The sequence below is a fragment of the Erithacus rubecula genome (assembly GCF_903797595.1).
Source record: "Erithacus rubecula genome assembly, chromosome: 3".
NCBI classification, from domain to species: Eukaryota; Metazoa; Chordata; class Aves; order Passeriformes; family Muscicapidae; genus Erithacus; species Erithacus rubecula.
Window position 1 is genome coordinate 115032163 of NC_136689.1, and position 26694 is coordinate 115058856.

Consider the following 26694-nt stretch of genomic DNA (forward strand, 5'->3'; position numbering starts at 1 on the left):
TGTCTGTGTCTGCCCTGGAAGGAACCTACACTGTTGGGTAGCAAATATAAGTAAATGTACTTTGCTTTTTGCACTGTCAGCTGTTGTACAGTTACTTGTTTTGAAAAAATTGGAGGTGTTTTTGGAAGCTTAGTTATGCAATGAGTTTTCTTTAAATCAGATTTCAATTTTTTAAAAATAAATCTGAAAATAAAGCTGTTTAATTACATTTTCAGTGAACATGGAAATCAAATGTGTGAAGCAGGGGAGAAAAATAATTTCCATGAAAAATTTTTTGTTTCACTTTAAAGAGTTATGCACTGAAAAGTACAGCTACAATTCTACACCACGCATACTGCAAATTGCAGTGCATTTACTGACCCATCTTTCCTTACACATATCAATTCAATTTCCTTTTAAGTATAAACTAATTAGGTGTGCATGTGCTTGCAATAATAAGTGTTATTTTACTAAGTATAACAGATTTTTAATGTTCATATTTTTATAATTTTCAGATAAAAGCCAGTTGGTTTTATTTTTTTTTTTTTTTAATATGAGAGTGCAAAACAGCCCTTTGGAACTAGATGTAGTACTACAAAGAGAAAGCTCATGATGACTCACAGAATATTCTCTCCTAAGGACCACTTTTCCATGGTGATGAATTTATAGAAAGGTTTAGAAACCTTCTGTGGTGGGACAATTTTAGCACACAAAAAAGGAAAACACTTAACCAGCTGCTCCAAGCAGCTTTATGGATGCTATTTATAATCTTTTTGCTTATAGATACATTTAAGCTGTTTCCAGGCTCTGTAAATTTTTTTAGCCTTTTTGTTTGGAAATGCAGAAGTTACATCCATTTGTTTCTCAGACCATATGAGTTACTTGATAATCTGCCCTAAGGGAGGAAGGAGCTCCTCTGGAGAGCCCATGCTGCCAGTTTGGGTGTGTGCTCCCAGCCCTCACTGGCACACTCTGCTCAGAGACCAGCAGCTCTTCAGATGATTGCTTGAAGCACTTCTATCAATGTTATGTCAAAAACATAAATAGATGAGAATAAAGACAGAAAATATATGTAGAATCATATCTAGGATCTGCATGTGAATATACAAGTCACCCTACATGTCAGTAAAATTAACAGCACACTAATTGCCTGAACATGGGGAGGCATTTGTATATATCAGGAGACTGAAAAAAACAGCCAAAAAGTGTTGTGATCACCATAATTATCTTCTGCATTACTGATTTTAAAGGCTGAGAACATCAGCACAATAGGTATTTAGAAGTGCCTTTGCTTTGATAATCTCAATCTTAAACACATTGGAATTTGTTCAGTTATTTTTTAAGGAAGTGAGAAAGTGGAGGGTTTGTTGTTGGGGTTTTTTCCCCATTATTTTAAAAGTGAAGTGGCTTTATGTATTATCAGGAGCCTCTCAGATACACCCATGGTCATCTGGGGTGTAAAAGCCAGCCAAACTCAGTTTGCTGGCCATGGGGCTCTCTTTATAAAGGCTTTGTGCCTTGTGCCTTTGCATTTGTCTAGCCCATCAGGATATTACATTTTATCCTTCTGTATTTTTATAGCCATAAATTTGAGTTCCAACCTGGCACAAGGTTTCTCAGGGGCAGTTTAGGGACAGCCTTAATCCCTAATGATGTTGTAATCCATACATCACAGTTCTTGCACTCACTCAGCAGCACACCTTGATAAAAAATATGTCAGGACACGACATTTAAACATGTTTATACTAGATGGCAAGTTTACAGTCTCACTTAACAGCAAGGAATGGATGGGGAGGAATAGTGTAACACATCCACACATACAAACAAGATAGCTGTGCATAATTTGATGGATCTGAATCTTTGAACTTAGTCGTGATATGCATATACACAATCTGACTCTCCTTTGACCTGAATTTTCTAAAACAAATTCTTTAACTCTTGTTCCTCAAACCAGTCCTGGGTATCTCACACTAACCTGCTATCTTATAATTGAAAAATGATACCTTTAGTACTGAAGAAAACAAGAGCATGCCAAATGCAGAATACTATTTGAAAACCAAAATCATACTGAAGGCCTGGGGAGGGATATAAATATTACATAACAATGAATTTATTTATTCTCTGAAGACAACTCCTGTAACACAGCTGCACCAGCCATTAAGGCAATTTTATTTTCCCATTTTTATAAACTGCTTGAGAAATAATTTTTATCCACTAGATTAAAGCTGTGTCAGTTCTCTACAAAATCACTTCTGACTTCAGGGATATGGGAGATACATGTTGAGTAAATCTGGAAGTGAAAGCTTGGGATTTACTCCTTTACTGTGGTAATAGTTATTTGTGAGAGACAACTTGGAATTCTACAGAAACTTCTGTGCCTTAGTTTGCTACTACCCTGACCTCGCAGCATGCCACAGTAAGAATTCCCTAAGTAAAAAAGTGGAAATTCTGCTTTTGGTGAAGAGAATAACTTTTAGCTTAACTGCACCTATCGAGCTTGTCACAATTTCAACACAGTTGAAAAGGAGGCCAATTCCACAGGTCTTCCCTGAGCAGTGCTGTAACTCTCCCACACCTTCTAGCAGGGTGCTGTGAATAGACAGAATGATTTTGTTGTATCATGGCAGTGGATACATGGGAGATGATGTTTGTAGGCTCCAAGAAAACATTACCCCTTCTACCAACATGAGCTAATTAATAGACCAGACACAAAATCAAATTCTGAACTGCTGAGAGGGAGCACTTTGTAAAAATAATGACCACACGTGTCTTGGCAAAGCACATTGTGAGTAGCTGTCCTCTAGCAGGTGCTTGCATCACCTGTGTCACAGGCACAGGTCTGTTCCCTGTCATGCCAGGCCACCTGAGCTGACACTGCCCATAGTCAGAGATGGGCATCTCAAGACTATTCAGATGGATAAAGACACAAATCACCTTCTACATGTCCTCTCTTCATCATCTACATGGTAAAATAGTTCTGTAAGGACCAACATAGTATAGAGCACAAAGCAGTTAAGCTATTTTACACCCTATATACATAAAATATATATTTTATTTTATTCTTTATAAAATTATTCATATTTTATATTAATACATTATATATATTGCAGCTCTCTGTTTTCTTGCCAACTTTCTCTTCTTTTTCCTCCCAAACTTGCTGTTCTCTGATTCCAGGGCTATGACTGCTTTGAGCACTTTATTTTGAGCTTTGCACACTCACCTAACCACTCTGCACATTCTGACGCTTCCTTGAACCAGCTGAGAATGATTTTTATTCCTGTTTCTCATTAGCAGAAGATAAATATATATTTTTAAAATAAGGGTGACAAATAGGGATTAACAGGCAATGAATAAATTAACAGGTCTCAGTGAGGTTATTTATGTAACTAGAGAGAGGTAAAATACTTCACCGATGAATAAATGCTGTCCATAAATTATAACCGTGTTGAGAGGCTGATATTTAACTTCAAGGCAATCTGTGTTTATGACTGGAAGGAGAAAGATTTATATTAAATATTTAAATAATGAACTGTGTTAAAATATTTTTCAAAAGCACTTAGTGTTATTTTCTTTTTTTGTTGGTGTTAATACACATTGTTTTATTCAAGTCGATGGAGTTACGCTTGCTTGCATAAACTGGTCATGAATTCTCCTATCTGCTGACATTTGTGATCTGCAGACGTTGGGGCAAAATGTTAATTGCAGGATGTTTATTGCCCTGAAATCCAAAGATCTTTACTGGTATTTGTTTAAAATAGACCTAACTTGCATGGGCACATGGGCAAATAAATCTTTCTGTAGTACAAGGCAACAACAGCAATATTTTCAATCCTGATGGTTTTCCTTTTTCTTTTCTTTTCTTCTATTTAAAAATATCATTGATCCTAATACCCAGCAAAGCTGTCAATGCCAAAGTTCTCCCCATTATACCAGAAGGCTTGCTGAGCTGGAACACTTCACAATAAAAGTCTACACCTGAAACACAGCTTGACAATAACAACAACGTGGACAAGTATGAAACTATGTGACATTTTGAAAACTTTATCATTCTGCATGGAGAGAAAAGTAAAACTTTTTTGTTCAGAACTAGATGATCCTTATTCAATGCAAATCACCCAGTGGTAAATCCAACTGAAGGAGTCAGTAGCCCAAATTAGCATGGGGATAACTCAGGCAGCATATGAAATCTCCTCTCTGGGCTTAATGGCAAAGTTAAGGGAATTTGCTGCATCACCTGAACATCCTTAATACAGTGCCTTTTAAGGATTCTCTTTTTTTTTCCACAGTTGTGTTTTGCTTTGAAACTTCTCTTCCTCTGTGGCAGAAAGGGGCTCTAGAATTGGAATCAACCACACATGAAATGAGTTATGGTCTTCTGACTTCTCATAAAAGAGGCTGTAGCAAGATCAGTGATGGTTAGCAATTATTAGGTTATACTCTGAATGTTGGAATAATCCAAATTTGTAGCCCATTCCTAGCAGATTCATAACATGCCCTTAACATGGCAATTATGTATTTTACATAGTCTGTTAATACAGGCATAAACTGCTTGTACTGAGAGCTACAATTAAAGCTGCTCAGGTCTGCTTGTTTGCTAGAGAAAAACAAGTTCACTTTCAGACCTCATCATTCATATTCAGCTCATCTATCACATTTAGCATTTTGATTTTGTGAAAATGGTGTAAGTTAAGCTAGTCTTTTCTAAATCGTTGCCAGCTGTACAGAAAAATAAATTACATAGGTGTGCTAGATCATATGCTTTTAATAATTTTTTACAGGAGCAGCAAAGATGGTGTTAATAAATCTTATTAATATTGCAATTACAGACAGTGTAAATATAAAATAAATACTAATGAAATACTTTTTTAGCAGTAGATTTCCAAACTTTTAAATACTACTCATCTGGGAAACAGCACTGTAAAAGTCAACACTGCATCCAAGTAGCAGATTAAAAAATTCACACTAGAAGCTTGAGTAAGGCAGTTTCAGCACAAGAAACCACTGAACAATGTTAAAGAAAAAGGAGAAAACCAGTGCATTTTTTGCTTGTTTTCATAAACAGAAAACACTGAGGTAGCATTTTAGCTCAAGGAGTGTAGTCTTGAACAGTAAGAAACACACAGTACAAATGAGTATGAAATTACCAACTGCATTACAGATCCAGCAGTGGCCAGTGGTGCTGTATGAAGGGCTGTGCTGCAGGAGCCTCAGATATCTGCAATAATCCCATTTTCCCTGACCAGAAACAGTTTCCTGCCTCCAGCAACTGCTTCTGTTGTGATGCCTAGAGCAAGACAATTTTCTCTTTGCCTTTGCTTCATGCCTCAAGCACTTTAAATTCCTTCAGTGCCTTCCAGAAAGCATATGAAATATAAAATTGCTATAAGATTCTCTGAATGTTAGTATAGGTCAAAAGGTGGTTATCTTCATCAAAGCATCTTTATCAGAGCATTTCTATTTTCTCACCCAGAGTTAACTGGACATACCTGAGGTAGGTGACAGCCAGCTGAATCCTTGGCTGGACAGTGTCACCTGCATGAGGGAGAGCAGTGTGATGCTGAAACATTTTAAATTGTCCTCACTGACTCTGTTCACATTTTTCCAGTGTATCAAAAATCCAAGGTAGTGTGGAGATGAACATGGTGTGGTGTGTAAGGGGATGTTTTTCCCCCTGCCCTCGAGCAAGAAGCTGACAGCTGTGCTGTTTACTACAAGCAAGCTGCCTCAGGCAGACAAGCAGGTGCCTCCTCTTAAATCTTCAGGCCAGTCTGAGAAACCTCTCCACAGCTGCTGGGACTTGCCCTACATTTTTTAAACCCACCCATGGTAATATGACTCCATTTATATTAATTTCATAAGTGAAAGCCTGGTATTAACTACTCTTATTACTGGAGAATTTCTATTTCTTGTTATTGACATCTTGGTTCCCATAAAGGAGGGGCTCAAAAGACACCTTTGCAAACGAATCAGTCAGCTGATTCCTAATATCTGAGGACAGCAATTGAAGCTTAAGTGATCTGGATATTTACTGACATAACAGCATTCAGCACAGAGGTCCCAATGCACACATGGTGTAAGGCAATGCTTTAAAATTGTTCATTTGTTCTACAGTTATTGTGTGGAGTCACAAAGCAAAGAAGAGGAAAAATTTTGCTAGTTTAAGTATGTTCCTGGTACAGAGCAGGTAACGACTTCATTTTCAGGCAATACAAATCTGTTTACAACATGAAAGCATTCTTCTGAAAAGGGAGCCAATGGCTGAGTAAAACTTCTAAAAAATGCACAAAGAAAGGAATCATGGACTGCTCTGGATGGAACTACTCCCTGTTATATCAAAAAACTACAAAAACAAGACATCACAAATGCAGCAGCTCCATATTCGCTTCCAAGACACCTCAGAGATCTCAAAATCTCTTAATCTCATTGATAAAGATATCAATGGTAAGTGATGAAGATTAGGAAGAAATATCTTTGCTGCACATGTGCAGTTTAACAGCTGCAGCATTTCAGACACCTTATTCTTTAGGTCCAGTGTTGGGAGAGGGATAGAAGCTACATAAACCTTTTAATTCAGATCAGAAATGGACTTCTGAAGTGAACCTGAGTGTCCCTTTCCACACACATGTGATTGTCACTGTGACACAGCCTCTGAGTTTGTGACACACATTGGACTGGTTTGAGGGTGCATGAGCTTGATTGAACATAGACTGAGGGAGGCTCTTGGGGTACATGCAATGCACCCCAAACACAAATCAGCTTTTAGCTGATGAGATGGGATGAGATCAGCCAGTCCAAAGCAAAACCCAGCCAGATGCACACAATGTAGAGAATGTCTGGTCCTCAGCACCCGCTGGTCCAGTCTCATCAGAATGTTTGCACAGCACTATCTGCTCACAAAGAACCTGAAAGGCTGGTTATTTTTTTGACTCAAAATACCAAGACTTATAAGTGGGCCTCTTCTTAGATTTAAATTTAACCAAAAGTACTTTAAATTTACCAAAGGTAGGGTAACTCCTGGAGGGTCATTTCTCCTGCAGAACACCGTGTTTGAAAGGGTGAATGTATGTCTTCCACCACTGCTTGTGGAAAATATTTTTCCCCACTCAAATCCATGTCATTAACACGAGCTACAAGTCTTCTGGATAGAGAAATTTCACCCTCAAACTTTTGTCATTATTGAGTTAAATTCTAATTTGTCAATAACTACTCATGAAATTTATTTATTCCCAGAGAAACAGAAAGAGCAAAGTTAATCTGTTTAGTTTCCAGAAAAAAAACAAAACAAAACAAAAAAAACCTTGGCTGCCTCTTTTTTTTTGCATCAGTACAAGCATGAAAAAAGCCTCACAGAAATTTCTATTCTGTCAAAGGCCAATTTAATCAAAAAACATGCAGACTAGCTTTTGTTTTTACCAGCTCTACTTGACACATGTTTTCTGCCTACAAGGGCACTATGTTACACAAGTGTTGATATCTGAACGCTATCAAAGTCAATACACACTTAAATGTGTAAAACAATCTTTCTCAGCTCCACATTAGACTCCTAAGTGAAATATTACAGTTTTAAGCAAGTGTCAATGAAACCAAAGCACTCTTCTTCAAAACCTCTCCATAAAATATTTTAACGATTCATTTATACATGTACATTGCTTTCTAAAGGTCCTTTGCAAACCCATAAATCCCCTGTTCTTGCAGATTTTAGAACCTCATGCCATTAACCTAACTTTTAAAATTAAGTGATGTAAAAGTTTAACTACTAATTCTGATGTTTCTAGCTTCTTTTGTCTCTTCAGTATTCATGTTTAGCTACTTTAGAGTAACATACAAATGTCAGCCTTAAATTAGGAAGCATTCTGTCTGAGCCAATAGTGATGCATTTTCCTAAGTGACTTGATAGATTTTAGGGGCTCATTTTCCTGCTCTGAGGTTTGCATTTCACATTTATTCTGAAGGTCAATTGCCAAGAGAATGAACTGTAACAAAGAAACTATCAGACAAAGTGAACAGATGCCTAATTCCCTGGGTAGATGAGTATTTTGGGTGCTATTTGCCTACAGGAAGCCTGTTAATCTGCTAGAGTTTAATACAGCTGCCCCAGCAGTAAGTGGCATCCTGGTGCTATGTTGTTACTGTTGTAAAGGACCATGCTACCACACACGACCAGATAAATACAGTATAATACAGGAATACACCAGATCCATGGCTGGCTTAGGGAGAAGAGCAGGGTGGCTGCTAGTTTGCCATTTAGTATCATTTTGGTTGTGAAAGCGATGAGATTCCTGATTCTCTAATTCTCTTTAATGCTCACACTTAATGAGCAACACCTAAAGCTTTGCCTTTGGGAATCCTCTGAAGAGCAGAGTAGTTGCTGAATTCCCTTGTTGTGTTACTATTCATAGTGAAAAAAAGGGAAGGAGCAGAACTCTTTTATTTATGCTCTCTGATACCAATGTCATAAGTGAGACTATTTTATTGATTTTCAATTTAGTTTAACAGCATACTTAGTAATACCACACTTCAATGGCTTTTTATATTAGATTATGAAAGATTGATTAACTATTCTGTGGCCCATTGCTGGTCTGAGGTTTGATGGCAGTAGTAATTTCTAAACAAGCACTAAATTGGAAGAGATGTGGGAGCACTGTTATCAGAAGAACAGGGAACGCAGTGAAGAAGATGGACAGAGTGAGGGGAAAAGCTGCTTGGAAGGCATTTGTATGATCAGACCATTGATTGCATGGTCTGAGCAGGAAAAAAAAATGTAATTCTTAAGATTAACATGAATGTAACTGACTCCATAACTGCAGAAGTATGTTAGATACAGACTGAAGTGTCAGATGTAGGGGCAAGTGTACCGGGATGCTGTAACCAATCCAGAAATGGAACAGACTAAGAGTGAACTATTTAAATTCCTCTACTTCCTATATCACCTAATTTGGAAACTACTGATACTCCTCTTAAGCAATTTTATGCTTTATTAGGGCTGAACATCCAGGAGATAATCAAGACTCTTTTTTCCCTAGCAGCTGATTCCATCTACTTCTAGAAGCAGTAAGGTGCTTCTCTGCAGAACACATTAAATTAAGATATACAAAATGGGCCCATTTACAATCTATGATGACATACCCAGTTGATTCTAGATTAATTTTTATAACTGACAAATTCAGTTTACTGCTAACTTCCTCTAGTACTAGATTTTTGGTTATAGGGCCTTAGTTTAGTAAAGAAAGCAATTAAGAAGTTTCTGACCAGTCAATGGATGCATCAGGAGTCTTGCACAGATGGAAATTTTTTAATTGCTGCTTTTGAGTGAAGAATTGTTGATGATGCACAATCACAATCCTTGTAGTACTGTATATTTGTCCCAGTCCTGACCAGAAATGCAAATTCAGAGGCCTGAAAGAGCAAGGCCATAAACTCTAAGCACGAGGACTGAGTGTGAAGGTTTCCTGCATGGAGATCATCTGAAGAGAGAGAAGGGAGGGGAGTAAACCTAGATATTAAATGTTAAAGCTGCTGCAACCAGGAACACATGGCAGTCCAGACAGCCCATTGCCAGATAAAGCATGTGGCAAACTCAAAGGCTCAATTTAAAGCTGGCAATATAAATATAAAGTCTGTTTAGGCTGCTAAAGAACCAGATGTGTCATGCCTGGAAGACTCTCTTTCCTTCACTGACTCTTTGCTTATGGGTCCTGTGATTGATATGCCAAAAGTATATGCCATAAAACACAGTTTAATGGGAAGTATTGTGATCACCAACATACCTATTTTTTTTTTCCTAACAAAAGGTTGAAGGTACTTCTTGCCAATTTAAAATACACAGAAAACGATAAACAATAGTTTATCTTGCTATTTCTAGTGCTTTGGATTTAGCTGGGCTCAAAATCTGTTACCAATATGACTTAAATTATGGAGAAATGTCTGTAAAATGGAGTACAGAGTGTCTTATTTCATTTAATAAACTCAGTTTACAGCTAAATAATACAAATATTTGTGTAGAAATGTGGAATGAGGTTGGGAAATTCTCATCAAAACATGAATTAAGATGAATGAACATGCATTATGGTTTCATTAACTTTGAAGAATATAGCAACTTCTGGAGAAAACATTTTGTTTACTATCATCTGTTCAACACATGAATTTTCTTAGCTAATACTGCCCAGAATTATTCAGGTTCCTGAATCAATGTCTGTGTTTTTCCCCAGAAACTCAATAGGTAAATTGAAAAAATCAGAAAATCAGATGGCAGTTTTATTTATTTGATCTAAAGGGACAACAAAGCTTTAAGTTTGAAGGCAAAGTATGTCTTGAAAGATATTCTTTAAGCAGAATAATAAGGCAGTAGGGTTTGGGAATCCCTTATGCTACCAAGAAAAGAAACATAATCTACTTTCAGGCAGCTCTGCTAAACAAAAAAGCCAGAGCTTATTAAATGGTTATTAAATGGTAAGGTTTTTACTTCCACAGAGATAAAAAAAGGCTTAATGCTCTGAAACTTGTGAAAATTTCACCTATTTTCCTGGTAATAACCTTTTCCTCAAATTAAGGAGGATTCATGTTTGGCTGGATTCTGATTTTGTTGTTGTAATTCCATCAAAACCTTCCTGCAGTACCTTGGCTGCTCTCCCAAAACTCTTGACTGGCACAGCAGTGACTCTGTGTTTTCAAAGTTCAAGGTGTGGCTACAACTGAGTCATGGCTGGAGACAGTCACTGAACAGTCACTGAATGTGACATGATGGTTTTGGCTCTTCTGCTGGAAGAAGGCAGGGTGGTGAGGGGACTGCTAGGGAATACTCAGGGCACTGACAACACACAGCAAGCTCCATTAGTGCCAGTGTGGTAATAAGTACATGTTTTATGCATTGTTACAACAACTTACAGTTGATTTTTTGAAACATGCCATTACATTTGTTTATTACTTGATTGTTATAAAGCTGATTATTTGTTTAACATCAATCTGGAACCTAATTTGCTAAACTACAACAAATCACAAATGCAGAGAACTCCTTTAAGTGTTGTGCTTTTGTCATTGAAATACCAAACTTGTCATTTGAAGTTTTATGTCATTCATTTGGTTTAGACATTCACTGCTGTGCTCTTAGAATAAACCCCTCCATGCTGCAGAAGCTGGATTGATGAAACATGGTGTAAATATGTTCTGCCTAAGAGCAGACTGACAGCAAATGCCTAGGGCATTCTGTAATTGTCCTGGGAACACAGTTTCTAAATCATCTCAGATTTATTACTGCAATTTTCATCACATACCTGATACACATACTTAAGGTTTCATAGTTTTATCTGAAAAAGACATTGTTTAGTCTACCTGACTGCATGACATCATGCTGCTCATACTTTATGAAAGACAGTTACCTTTGTGTGCATTGCTTTGACTTACCAGGTTTGGAGGTACCGTGGATAATGATGCACAGATTTGTGCAAAGGTATAAAAACATACTTGTAACCTCTAGTGAAAAGGGACATTGCTATCAACTTCATCCAGGATGTGTTACACTGGACTGAAATGACCATGAGACAATGGCAGTGACAATGACAATGTCTCTCAGAGCTATTGTTTATGACCTCTTGCTCACTCCTCTTTTTTGATCCCTATTTCCAGCTCTCATACAGAGAAAACTAATAAACCCAAGCAAATACACCAACAAAATCCAGAGGGATCCTGCAGAACAGGACACCAAGTTCAGAGGGTGTCAGTGGAGTCGTGCACCCAGGTATTAGTTATTTCTCAGCGTTGCTCACATCTACTCAACATACTGCAAAACAGAGCTTTATCTGTTTGTTGATACTTGATGAAAATATCTAAAGTATGATTTAAGATCTCTCTTGATAAAATAACTCACAAAAATTAATGAAATGCTCAAGAGAGCTGCTAGCTCCTTAAACAAATCATCCCATCAGTATTTCCTGCCTTCTGTCCAACTGAAACCAAATACCTAAATTGGAAACATTCATAGTAATAAAAAATTGTTGAGCTGATTTTCACCTGGATAAGACAGCTATTTATCATACTGTCTGAGCCCACAGGTCCAAAAGACCTGTTTTAGAGCTGAAGCTGCCTTTGCCTGATTACACTGCAGCCACACACCAAAGGTCTGGAATCATGTGCTGAGCCAGCAGGTAGTAAAATTCCTCAATCCCCACCCAGAATGGTTCTGCAGAGCAGAGACGAGGACAGTGAAATAGAAGAGGGGTGAGAACTGAGAGGCAGGTATGAGGAAAAGGAGCAGGTTTTTACACAGCAGGCTGTAATCTCAACTCAGCACCTGCACAGCCAGCTAAAGGAAAGGTTCTTTGAAAAAGACAGCTGAGAAACTATGCACACAGGCTTCTGTGGGAGAACTTTTGATGCCAAATGCTATTTCCATCAGAGAGCTGCTGCTTGCCAAGATATGTCCCCCAAGCAGCATTTTCACAAACAACCTCCTGCTGCTGCTGTAGCACCCAGTGTTTTCATGAGACAGAGCTTCTATGTGCTTACTCCCATCTGAAGGTGAAATGCTGAGCTAGGGAAGATTGTTGGTCTATTTGATTTTGCTGTGATTTTGGCAGGTAAATAGAATGTATCTCAATTTGACTGAAATGGCCTCAAAGAGTGAGATGAAATTTCAGATGAAAAAGTCTATGTTTGTATTGTTTTCTGCTAGCTTGAAGGTACAAATTATGAAACCTGGGATCAAGATTGAACCTCTGCTTTGCTCTACATTCTCTCCTAGAAAAGAACAGTTACTTTGATGGGATTTATAAAAAATGCAAACAAAAGGGGTTTTTTTTAATTAGCAGCAAGAGTACATGTCCACTAAACACTAAATTCAGAACCCAGATAGAGAATTGTGTTTATTTTTGATTTTATTTTTTTAAATCCGGCTAATTTCACATTCTCTGCTTTTATACACTTTAAATTTAAATTGTATTTTCTACATTATACACTGGAATAAATTCATAGGGTGAATTAATTTCCATTCTCAGTTATTGCAGTCTATAAAGCTGCAATGGGCAAAATACTTGCATTTTGAGCTACATTTGATATGTTATGTCAATTAATACCAGACAAATGTAAAGCTTTAAAAAACCCTTAAATTGTTGGCTCCATATTTCTGCAGCTTCTTTCTTATTGTTCTTTTTTTGACTAGCAATCATTGCATCAAGTTTTATGGAAAATGGAGTTGGCATGCTCCATGGCCAAGAACAAGCTGCCAAACACTTATATTATGCCAGAAGCAGCACAATATATGAGGTGATACTTTGTTTTTATGTTGGTATTTTGTTTTTTTCTGTCTCAAGTGAAAAATATATCTTTTTGTAGTGCTTCCATTTTTTGCTTTTGTAAAATAGAGAGGAGTGACCTAAGCCATTCAGGATAACAGAGGCCTCTCTGGCTGCCAAGCTCAACCAAGAGGCAACATTTCCTTCAGTTAATCCTTAACATAACATAAGGCAACACTTACTTCTCTCTTCATAAACTGTAATTTAAAACTCTCCCTTCTTTGTTTGGCTTGAGTAATAATTAAGCTCAAAACAACAAAATCCCACACGCAACAGGGACACAAGTTTTGGGTGCAGTGAAGAGTGTTTGGTGTTCCTGTTTTATGAGCAGGACGTCACTGCTAAAAGCAAGAATCTGCGTGTTCCTCACAGACAACAGATCCCAACAGCTCTGAGATTACTTCATTGTACAGCATCTGGTGTTTTATAACCATGCAGCTTAGAAATAAATACTCTCTCTGCAATTTTATAACTTTAGAAATACTGCCTTAAATTCACCCATTTATTTAGCTTGTAAGAAGCAAAGTTCTTCATACAACTACTTTAAAAATTTCTCCTTTGTTTACTTGAAATGTGTGCTGTTTTTTTCTCCTGAAAAAAAGTAATATTTTCCACTGAGCCAGTGGGACTTTTGTTACTACATCCACCCTTATGATTATTTTTTCCATTGGGTGCTGTAAAACTCATCCTCCCAATAAGATCCCTACATTTCCCTTCTGCATAAAGTCTGTTTTTGTTCATTCTAATTATTTTATATTTTAACAGAATTATTATTTTTCTTTTTTATTTGCCATCTATTAGCTACTCCATTAAGCCTGATAACTGAAATCTGCTATATCCATTACTTGTGGAATAAACATTTAAAATGTACGTCTCTTCCCTCAGCTAACGCCACTTCACAGTAAATACACCTGAATATTAGGAACCTCTTTCCTCAGATCCAGTTTTCACAGACCTGTTCCCTTTAACCATCCAGGGGAAGGCTCTTCCTCTCCTGCCTGCTCCTTTTTTCCTGATCTAACTCTGCAGGCTGCAGTGGCGTGACTTGCTGCAGGCTCTGTGACCAAATGCCTTCTGATTCACAGACCACCCCGAGTGCAGTTGTCACACATAAAAGCTCGCATGTATTTTTTCAATAGAGATAATGGTCACTGGATTAAAGGCAAACAATGCAGAAAGATCAGATTTCACAGAGCACAGTGTGCATCCCTCATTCTCTGCTATTCTGTATCCTAAACTGTTCCATGGCACTGTCTCGCTGTCTGAAAATGGTTAGGACTGATCTCATCTGACAAGGTAAAATCTGTGGGTTTTGCCCTCACTCTTGCAGTTTCTCTTGCAGCAGAAGCAAAAAGGTCCTCCTGGTCCATGGAGCCCTTCACTTAACATTCCTCTGTGGATCTTTCATAGGATTTGGAGAGGTTGCCCCTCATACAAAAGAGACATAAGGCTTAACTCATCCTGAGCACTACTGTATACTGACTCCTTAACATGTAGGACTTTACTCCACTCATCATATAGTAAGAAAAACACCAGTTATCTTATGAAGAAGGGGTGATAGGTCCAATGAAGAGGGATGAACACAGGAAAAATAACACCCTGGTGGGTGGCATGCCATCCACTGGCTAAGAACTAAGAATAGAGGGAGTGGATGCTAGCAGGGGCACTGATGGTCTTGTAGTCTCCAGGTCTGTGACACCTCTTAAATTGCTTCTGAACTGCAAAAGCACCTGAACTCACTGGGCACCTACTTTCTAATTTGATATAGAGTTTTTGGCAGGGGCTAGATATAAGGCCTTGAAAGATACAACTAGTTCATGTGGCAAACAACATATGTTGTGAACAGCAAGAAAGGCTGAAGACCCCAAGTCCTCCCTCACCCAGTTTGAGCCTGCAACAGCCACATTTCTGTCTCTGTGCTGGCTCAGAACCAGCTGGCAAGAGTAGTTCAGCAACTTTGTCATGTGTCTGGATGTCCACAGACGTGGTTGAATCACCATTCTCAACCATTCCTGGGGGTCTTTGGACTCAACCATCTTCAATGTCTTTTACAAACAGAACAATTTTATGGCTCTATGATTCTATGACCAGATGATGTCCTTTTGCCTGGGGACTCTGAGAGATATGATACACCAAATGTGCTCACACACTGCACAGCCCATGGCAAGCAGACAGGGCTCCTCCCAAGAACTCTGTTCCTGTGCTTCCTGCTCCTCCCAGCAGCTTCAGAGGGGGAATCACCACTCTCTCTCAGGAAAACTTAGTGTTGAACAGAAAAAAACCTTGCAGTAGTGATCAAAACCTGCATAATTAAATATTTCACTGCAGTTTATATTGTAGGCTAGGTCTTGGAAAATACATCAGTAATTATTTTTATGCTGCTGGATAATAAATACAAAAGATTTTATCCTTTATACACAAATGCTTTGATTTCCTCTAAAGCCTTTTTTTGGCCATATCAAAACATGACTACCTGTTTGACTATTTCAAAACTAGGAGAGTTGCTTCTGGTAAGAACAAAATAAAATAACCTCAGCTGAACAAACTGAAGGTGAAACAATTTGATTTTTCACAAGGAAAAGCAAATTACTTAGATTTTATATTCTATTAATGATCTCCATTTAAATTTTTTACCATTGTTGCTACCACAGGCAGATGGATCAGAGATCCAGCCTGTTGATAAAGGAGCAGGATAAGGACATGCTGTGCTGTCTTTGTGCTGCTGGGTATGTTTACACTGTGTGTTACTGGCAAGGACACGAGCTCATTCTGCAGAGAGAGCTGAGCTACCAGCCCAGACTTAGGCACTGTGCTTGCACGGTGACTCCTGTTATTTGGTGTAAATTTTGGGCAAAGCATGTTTTTGACTGCTTGTGCTATACAGTCCAAGTATTATTTCCCTGAAAGGTGAAAAATGTTTATTTCCCTGAAAATATGAAACAGTGCTGTTTCGTAAAAAGACAGAGCTATTAATAAAACATACTTAATTAAATGTCTTCCCTGCTTTCTTGACATGTAATAGCTACTGTTTGCCTAACACCAAGCTATTTAATGAATAGAGGCTCTTTTTTCCGTAGGTTCTATCTTGTCAGTCTTGTTCACTGTGTAAAGAACGACTTACAGCTTCTTCAGACATTAAGAATAATTAAATCCCTTTGCTTCAAAAGCCCTCCTAATGATAGTTAGTACCAAGGTTAAATTTTTCTTAGGTTTTGCACTTTCAGGAAAGTACTTATTTCAAAAAAAGTATCACACTATTCGCTCTTTGATTTTGAAACACTCATTTGTGATTGTTTGATTGACATAGGTTAGGAGATGAATCTGGCAGCTGGGACTGATCAAGGAGCCAAATTCTGCTGAGGTAAACCCACGGTGTGCTCCTTGGAATACACACCTGGAATTAAATGGTTTCAGACAAGTGTCCCCTGTGCACAGGGAGCCTAACAGACTCGAGGTACACAGGCAGGTACCAAACCCCAGCCATTCCTGCCCCTTCCCTGTGCCAGCACATACACAGAGGCTCTGCAGCAGCCTGATAAGCTGTCAATTTGTTCTGGGGGAAAAAAAAAAAGATGTGTTGTTTTGTTTTCTGTTTTTTTTCTCTCTGTGCTCCTGGAATTCTCTTGCTGTAGGCAGAGAAGTGCCAGTCCCTGAGCAGAAGATGCACATCTGGAAGAGCAGAAGCACCACTGACTGCTGTGGCAGCAGGTGGCCACTAGTGTGGGTTAGCAGGGTTTGGCTGCCTGACTGCAGCCTCAGAACAGCATCTGGTGGTAATCTTGGTAGGAGTAGGGTGGAATAAATCGAAGAGTTTTTCATTAGGCCTGCTAAAGTAATTTAGAATAGTTTGGGTTGGAAGGAACCTTTAAAAACCATCAATTTCAATGCCCCCAGAGGGACATCATTTACTAGCTCAGGTTGCCCAGAGGGGTGGTAGATGATCCATCCCTGGAAACTTTCAAGGTCAGATTGGATGGAGCTCTGGGCAACCAGAGCTGTTCCAGTACATTGTTCCAGTGTTTCAGTATTCTCATTGTAGAAGATTTCTTTCATCTATCTCATCTAAATCAACCCTCTTTTAGTTTAAAACCATTACCAATATTGTCCTATTGCTACAGGCCCTGCTAAAAGTTTGCTCCATCTTTGTTATAAGTCCCATATAAGAACTGAGCGGCAGCAATGAGGTCTCCCTGGACTCTTCTCTTCTCCAGGCTGAACAACCCCAACTCTCACAGCCTTTCCTCACAAGAGAGGAATGCTCCACTCCTCTGACCATTTTTGTGACCATCCTCTGGACTTGTTTCAGCAGGTCCATGTCCTTCTTTTGTTGGGGTCACCAGGGCTGGATGCACTGGAGCACTGCAGGTGGGGTCTCATGAGACTGGAGTAGATGGGCAGAATCACCTCCCTTGACCTGCTGGCCATACTTCTGTTGTGCAACCCAGAATATGACTGACTTTCTGGGCTGTGAATGCCCAGAACTTATTTTTCATCTCAACTAAAAAGAGCTTCTTTTTTTTTTAATCGCTGAGTCAACCATGAAGTGCTGTTAACTGTATCATTACTATTCTGAAGATATTTGAAATACAGTATGATATAAGAAACAGTAAGTTTTTATTAGAATATTTTTACTATAATAAACCTCTTACAAACTCATTTTCCAGGTCTTACTGTGGTAGTCTCCCCTGTATCACAGCCTTAACTGAGCTGCAGAGCATAAAGAAAAGAAAAACTGTTTTGATTTGGTAGGATACATCTGTTCTTTCCACAGCAGTATTTAAGCAATCTAGAACATCTTCTCTTTGGAGAATGCTGTTCTGTATATTGTTTTGTGTGGTAACTTGATGGTGTGGATTCTCTTTAAATAAATCCACTTTAAGTCCCATTGTTCCCCAGAGGAAGAGGAGGCTCAGCAGAGCATTGTTCTCCAGAGCATTCAGCCTGCACAGGCAGACACAGAAGGAAAGGGTTCATGCTCCCTGTCCACTGCTGGATTCCAGCTCCCACCCCATCCTCCTTGTTTGGCAAGTTCAAGGTACAAAATAATAGAAAAGCTGGAATTTATTGTCCCCATCCATTTGTTGGTCTAAATATACTTTCAATTCAGACTGCTTTGGCTTACCCACCCTTAGGTGCCTTGCATGAAATGCAGTTTTGGAGCTTTGCAGATACTTTCCTGAAAATCACTGTCTGTTTAAGGTCTGATTCTGATCTGATACCCTGAGGTGCAAATTACTAACATCCCTGACATTCACCCACATTTTGCTGTAATACCAACATCAAATCAGAACCATAACTTTGTATGTACAGTCATGTGAATGAAGCCTTTAAATCAAAATCACATTTAACTGAAAAAAAAATTAGAATTAGGTTTAATTGTCTCCACAATTTTGCTGACTGTGGATTTGTTCTTCCAAATCCGAGACCAGCAAAAAATGTGGGTGTTTTACCCACAGCAGAGTTTTCAGAGAGAGGTTTAATGTATAACTGTAATTATTGGTTCTCATTTTCCAACTAAACCTGCTTATCATAAATAGGATGGAGAGCATGGGTTTTACTTGTTTTCTACATGAAAAACAATACTGATAACATAAATATGTAAGTTAGGCAGACAGGGGACAGTAACAATGCTGTTATAATTTATTTTAAATTATTTTCTATTTCTATTTTGTATTGAGAAAAAAATCTTTTTTATCGCCTGCCTGAGAGCAAAACAAATCATATTGCCTGAGCAGTAAAAATGCTGACTGCTGACCTACACTGCTGTTCTCAGTTTTTAGTGCTATATGCATGCTCCCAGCAGGTTTTGCTTGCAGAACTGAATAAATGCCCAATATATGATCAATACAACTGCTCATTTCTTGACTTTTGCATGAACATTATGCACACAGTGCCTTGTTAAATACCACAGAAGAGGGATACAGTTTCTGTTATGTATTCAGAAGTAAAATAAAGAGAAAACCTAAGTGAAGAGCTGTTCTGCAAAACAGAAATGACAGAGTTTACCTCCAGGAGATAGTGAGAGATGATTGATGGTGTCCATTCACCTTCAACTGGATACAACAATAAATGTTTCCTACAGCATTTTGACCATGTAAGGCCATTTCAGGCATGCGCATGACATTTTTATAGATACTAGAATTTCAGGAGACTAGACATTGGGATCCTGTTTATTTGTGCAGTGTGGGATACAGTCCTATGCAGTGCATGAACCTAAGGGTTCCCTATAAAATATCAGCAGTGTATTCAAGAAAAGCAGAATTTTAATCTCCCTTTTTCAAATTCACTTCTTTCAGAACCCTGAGTTTCCTTCTGGACTAAAAGTAGGTTCCACTGTCTTTTATGTGAATTGCTCACATATTTTAGATTCCTTTTTTCTTTAATAAAAATGTCAATATATATGTAACTTATATAGTGTCCATTCCCTGTTAAGTGCTTATGAAGTCCTGTACAAAACATTCAGATTTGAGAACTTCATTTTAAGGTGCCTATGAGTGTGAAATCACAGGAGCAGCATCTGTAACTGAGTACAGTGTAGAAGTGTGAGATTTGGAGTTCACTGTAACTACTACCAGAAGCTCTGGGAAAAAGCTGTATTTCTTTGTTTAGTTTCATGAGATAGTGAAGCTGGAGTGTCCAAAGGGGATACTTCAGACTAAGGGTCTAGGCAGATTTTATATGTGAATTCCTTATTTTTAAAAGTATAATTTCTTAAGCACCTCTTAGATGTATCCCAGATTTGTTTCTTTTTTTTTTTCACAGCATAATTGTTGGATGCAACCCTGAACATCAATTTTCATTAATAATAGACTACATTCCCATTTGTAACATACACACTTCTAAAAATGAGGGAAGTGTAAGTGTTTACTGGAATTTCTTTCACACTTCCTAAAGAATCATTCTTACTGAAAAGCCATAGGTTCCATAAGGTAGGAAACCTGGGACAGGTTCAAAGCTCCTAAGTACAGGTTCAAGCTTTGCTCATATCTTTATATCTTGCCTTACTTTTCATGCTTTCTTCCCCCATCTTCTCCACCTGCAGAGATCAGAAGCCACAGCACCAGGCAAGGGTGTCCCAGTTTGGATAAGTGTGGGAGCCAGGCTGACATGGTGACATGAACCTGTGTATCAGTTTAGACACAGCCATAATAAACTGGGAGCCTCTTTGCCTAGCATGCATTTCACCTAGGTAGTGAGGATGTGAGTACTGTTCCACTTGTTTTTAAAAAGAAAGTAAAAGAGCAACTGAAACTCTGCATTTTTTCATTTATAATGAGGGGGGCAGAGAAACTTTAAAAGATTTATCATGTATAAAGGAGAAAAGTAATCAAAACTTGACAGTATTTTTTTCTCCTGTAGGACAACATAAATATTATTGTGCAGGGGGAATATCAGCTAATGAGAAAGCACATAATTAGAGTTGTGGTGTTGGGACAAGAATAGGTAAGTGGTGCCAGGGCTGTTGTGGATTCCACTGATCTGTGCTGGTTTTAGGAATCAGTGGTGTTTGAGTTATTAGTTATTTTAAAAAAATGATCCTTAATTTTTTTTTTTTGCTAGAGAGGTCACAGCTTTTCACCTCTTAGAAGCTCCCTGACACCATCCAGAGAAGCACTAAGTTTGGTTTTCTTCTGAATGAATATAATTCCTCCCCTCTCATGCTGTTGGTTTGCTTTCCAAATGCTTTTTTGCCAGTTGTGTTCATGATATTTTACTTTGACTTGGAGGTGGGGAGGGAGAGTCGAGCAGCAGGGAGAAAGAACTTTTTTTACATAGCAGAGCTTTTAGTCCCTGATTAAAACATTTGGAAAAAATCTGCAGAGGGAATAGCACAGGAGGAGTTCCTTTCCACTTCTCCATTCTCTCAGCAACTCATTTTCGTCACACTCCCATGTGTTTTTTCCATGAGACAGAACAATTGCCAGCCATTGTGTGTAAGGTACTGTGGGATCAGAGGTACTTAGTTATGGTATGTAGGGGTATTAATGGGCATTAAAATACCTGAAATTTGCTGAATGCTCTCAGATTTGATATCTGTCCTTATCTACATGAGCAGTTGGTTTATTCAATTTTCCGGATGTCGTGTCCCAGTAGCTACAGCCCATTATATCTTGGATTATAGAACATTTTTTTACTGTTCTGTTTCCTTGCTATCCACCTCCACATGGCTCCCAGGTAATTTTAAGTGGTTGTTACACAGTAAGCATTTGCCATAGCCTTCATTTGACCAAGAGAAATTATAATTACCTATAATAAATTATTTACATTTTGGACGAGTTAGTATCTTGATCCAATATTTAAAAAGACCCAAATCTTGCAACAAAAAACCTTAGAGAAAAACTGGACAAGTTATTTCAGCCTCTGCCTGCACTTGGTCATTTGCAAGTGAGAGAAGAGGTGAGATGAGGAACAATTCTGAAAAGGCTTTGGAAGAACAAAAATTTTTAAAAAATTGGAAGAACAAAAATTTCTCCAATTTGGAGAAATCAGAGGCAACATTCTGAGCCACCATGTACAGGTAGAGGTAGATGAACTGAAGTAAAAAGATCATAGTAGTGATTTTTAAAAAACAAATGAGAGATATATTTTCTATTTTACGAAATTTTGACCTACTAATGGGAAGTCATCTCCTTCTTCATAGGATTCCCAAGAGTAGGATGATTGTTGCATTGGTAAAAAACCCTCACAAAACTCCATCTGCTCCAGCACCCTGCTCTGTAAGGCTATCAAAAGGCTCCTACTAGATTCATTTTATGTCTCCTGCTTCCTGTAACTGGGAGAAACAGTGAGTAACTAATCTCTGTCCACCAGGTCCATGTGACTCAAAGTTTGCAGACAGCTCTTAGGGCCTAAATTGTTTCTACTGGAAACAAAGTGTTCTAGTTTACTTCAGGAACTTACATCATTCCCATGTATGTGGTTATCCCTTGTATTTGGTTGCCCCTGTGTGAACTTCTGGTAATAGCCTCCTGAAAAATCCTCTTGAATATTCCACATCTGCTCTGTCCAAACCCTGATGTGTGTCTCCCACTCATCCACTTCCCCTGGAACCTTTGGGCAGAGCATACAAATGCAGCAATGTAGAAGGTATGTGTGAGTATAGTTTTGTGGTGGCTGATCAGCAGCATCTTCTAGAGAGCTCCTCTGGAGCTCCTTCAGGCACAAGAGCACAGAGGCAGGCTGAACTCCTGCCTATTGTGTCAGGCAGAAGGCAAACACAACTGTCCCTCAGTCTTTCCAAGAGCTCTTGAGTGCTTCTTCCTCCTTGCTCAGACTCCCCAAATATGTGCTGACCTCCCAAAGGTATCTAGAACACATTCACTTAAAGATGTGCCATGTGGCATACCTGGTCTGCCTGACATAGTTTGGAGAAACGTGCACTAACAGTTAATTGTCTTAGGTCTGAGTCCTTAACTAAAGAGTTCAATTGCACGTGCCTCCTAGTGCTGACCAAATTTTAAGAGAAATATTTCCATTGCTTTTTTTTTTTGTTCTTTTCCCCACCCTTTCCCCATTCTTTTGCCCAAATTATACTAAAGTCTTTTCCCTTTACGGTACAGCTTTGACACAATAGAAATTATGAGGATTCACAGATGTTTCCTGGCACAAAAATAAGTCATTTTGTTGGGACACCCCTTTTAATGGTGAACATGAACAAACTATTCATCTCCTGACTGACTTTCTCAAAAAAAACCTACCAAAATTTTTTCCCCTTGAGTGACAGTCAGGTTCAGTAGTAATGGCAATACTAGCTCGACTGTTTCTAATCAGTGGCACACAGAGAAGAATTTAAATGATCCTGCCCAGGACACTGTGATGATGACAGATGGACAAGATATATTCGTAATTCTGCAGAAACCTCCATGCCATTTCAAATTAACTTTCCATCATCTTTTATTGACACAAATAATGCCAGAATAGTAGAAATGGAAAATATTAGTAGAGTGGGGAAAATATTAGCAGAGTGGGAAAAATATTAGCTTGTTTTTCCAGTTTGTGTTACACATGTGGTACACATTCTGTTTTCTGTTTCAAATATTGACTACATTTTCAGCAGGGCTTGTAAAAGTATCTTGGCCCCCTACTACAACTGCCTATTGACCAAGAGTTTTTATAATTAACTCTAGCTATTTTTTTTTTTTTGGCAGTGATTTTCTTGACCAACTTTTGGAAGTTGATGAGAAGTCTCCTTTTTTTGGACTTGAGTCTATGCAAAAGCTTGTAAATGAGAGATCAACAAAGAAGAGTTTGGGTGGGTCTTTCATATGCCACCTTGGGAATAGGAAATTATGAAACAAGAAAATTATTTTTAAAACTTTGAACAGAATTGTTGATGAGCAGAGGTACAATAGTTGAATTTTTATGCATGCTATTTGAACCAATTTGATTATAGCTGATGATGTCACTTAAACCCAGAGGACAGTAGAACATTTAGTTAGAATTAGTAATAATTTATGTAATTAATATTCAGAAAAATTTAAGCACTAGCAACACTGACAATGTGCTATTCATCTCCATGTCATCTGGAATCAAACGAATGCTACCTTGGATTTAAAAAAAATTCAAGACCATGGAGACCATGCCTTTACTGTGGGCTTCAGATGGGGAGAACAGAACTGTTGCACAAAACTTACAGCAGGATCCTGGCTTTAAAGAATAGTTTAGTTTTCTGTCCTACTGCTTTTTGGCAGTGTTAGGAGCACTCCTGACTGTGGTGGCCTGTTTGATTTTGCAGTGCAGACAGATACTAGGACACGAGGAACTGAACAGAGATGGCAAAACAGCTGTCAAGTGTTTAACTATTTTCTATCACTAATAGTGACCCAGGGGTGAATGGCTTCATATCACATTACCCAATCCTTGAAGCTTAGGGAATGTTTTTTTAAGCTTCATTTTAGTAGGGGAATTTCTATGCCTGGCTTGGCTACTCCAATAAAATGAAAAGAATAATACAGCTCTTACTTCCACAGAGAGGTGTGCTTATTCTGATGAATTTGCTGGTCACTTTGAAGGAATTTTATACTGTATGTTGACACATGCCACTGGCTTCTAATGCTCCTATATGTGACTGCTTTTTCACTTGCATCATAAACTCATTATGTTAAATACTTCTAAAAACAAAGTCTTTAAACCAGGCACAGAACATACACTTTGGAGGCAAGTTCACTTTTTATTACTAGTTAGTTCAATCTTTCCCTTTCTAACACAAATTTGAACTGCTGTTGGAACAAAAAAGTCTAGTTTGAAATGCATGTGAAAGTTTTAGTTCTCCACTTGCTTACAGTAAAGTTGAGCTCCCTTATGGCTTGAACTTCTTACGCATTCCCTAATATGAATGCACACTGTTCAACTTTTTAGAAACAATTTTCAGATCCAGTATAATTGTATCCTAAAGGAAAATACAAATCTTCATTCATTTCAGAGCACAGCGGAACCTCAAAACCTTTTATTTCCCCCCCGTATAATGGCAATTCCCTTTTCCACAACGACACAAACTTTTTTTCTTTCCTCGCAACGCAGCATCCCTCCTTCGGCTAGCAGAGACTCGCGGCACCTTTTTTAAAGAACTACATGCTACAATTGCCAGCAAACGAGTCCACGGCCGGGTCGGCGGCAGGAGGGACCCCCGAGCACACAGACAGCAGCCGACTCCGGGCAGCGGTGCAGGAGCGATGCAGGGAGCGGTGCAGGAGAGATGCAGGAGCGGGGCAGGGAGCGGGGCAAGGAATGGGGAGGGAGCGGTGCAGAAACGATGCAGGAGGGGTGCAGGGAGCGGGGCAAGGAGCGGTGCAGGCAGTGGTGCAGGAGCTGTGCAGGAGTGGGACAGGGAGCGATGCAGGAGCGGGACAGGGAGCGATGAAGGAGCTGTGCAGGAGCGGTGCAGGAGAGGTGCAGGAACGATGTAGGAGCGATGCAGGAGAGATGCAGGAGCGGTGCAGGAACGATGTAGGAGCGATACAGGAGAGATGCAGGAGCGGTGCTGCGCGGCGGGCGGAGCGGGACGCGGGCGGACTTACCCGGCGTAGCGGCCGCGGTGGCCGCGGAGCGGCAGCGCAGCCTGGAGGCAGAGCAGACAAAGGGGCAGGAGCCCGCGGAGCGGCATCGTGCGGGGCCGCGCCGGCAGCGGCACCACCGGCACCGGCAACACCGGCACCGGCAACACCGGCACTGCGCCCGCCCCAGGTGGCGGCTGGTGCCGCGCACACAAAGCGGGGACCGGAGCCGGAGCCGGGAGGAGCGGGGCGCTCGGAGGTGTCGCTGGTGGCCAGCGGCGAGGCCAGGAGGCCGGGGGAGGACACCGTGGGAGCACGCCCGTCGGCCGCCGCCCCGCCGCGCCTCGCACGGGATGGGGACGGACGGGGACGGGACTGGGCGGGGAGGCCGGCAGCCCTGGGGGAGGGCCGGGGTGCGGGGGTGCGCTGCCCGCCGCCCTGCCCTGCCCTGCCCTGCCCGGGGGGAGCCCGGGGGCCGGCAAGGGCCGGGCAGGGGCCGGCAGCCCCCCGCGGGGCCGGAGCGGGGTGCGGCTGCGGCCGCAGGTGCGGCGGGACAGCGGCCGAGGGCCGATCAACGCACGGCCAGTGCCATCGGGGATTGTCGGTGAGCTTCCCCCGGCCGGGCAAGAGCTAAAGCTGAGACACACTTCCATGAAACAAAGAGTTGTAGAGAGTCTACCAGGAAATATAAAGGCAGGAGAAAGTGGGATTTCAACTTAGCGGTATGGTCAAAATCTTGTGCCTGAGTAGTGAGAGTGGAAGAGGCACTGATACAACAGAATGTATTAAAAGCCCAGCATGTGTTTTAAACAGGACTTTTACTGGCTCTTCCACACTGGTGAGGATGAAAGATCCATGTAAAGATAAGTAATTGGATCACTGAGAATAACAGAAAATGGGGAGAATTTTACTGCAAATAATTGTAGTTTATAGAAAACACATGGGGTACCTGTTAAAGAAATGTAGGTAAAAATATAACGCCAATATGTGATAAATGGATAGCTCCTTTGATACCTTTATGCTGAATTTACTAAACAGGAGCAAAAAGTGTTTCAAACCCCACTGATTCTCAGCCTCTCTGAGAGCAAAGTGAACGAGTGCGCTGTAGACAAATAAAACCAGCTGACATTTGAACGTGTGAGAGCTACTCTAAATCCTTGTTAATGTTTCAGAAACGCAGGGAGCCTTTTGAAAAAGGACTGTATTAAACCACACACTTTTTAATTCCCTGGCTGAAAGGCAAACAAGCATTTTCCTTTGTCTCCTTTTCATACTGGCACCAAATCTGACAGTAGTTGTGTTATAGAGTCTGGAGGTGGAAAAGACTTTGTCCATGGCAGGATTATTCTCTTTGGTTTGGATATTGGTGTTCTCTCTCTTGAACTTCCCATCCCCCCATAACATGCCCCACTTAAAATCTCAAATGTATTCCTGAT

At 39.8% G+C, this 26694-nt stretch overlaps 1 protein-coding gene across 2 annotated transcripts in view; it reads right to left on the reverse strand.

Annotated features, from left to right (window-relative positions):
- Positions 1-25521, reverse strand: part of CPA6 (carboxypeptidase A6) — an 80556-nt gene extending 55035 nt beyond the window's left edge. The window contains exon 1 of one of the 2 annotated variants that reach the window (XM_079301539.1): positions 25283-25511. In XM_079301539.1, the coding sequence (XP_079157665.1) occupies positions 25283-25368 (86 nt within the window). In that variant the 5' untranslated portion in view covers positions 25369-25511. Of the gene's footprint in view, positions 1-25282 lie in introns of both variants that reach the window. The other variant, XM_079301538.1, reaches the window with a different exon arrangement.
- Between the last annotated feature and the right edge of the window lie 1173 nt (positions 25522-26694).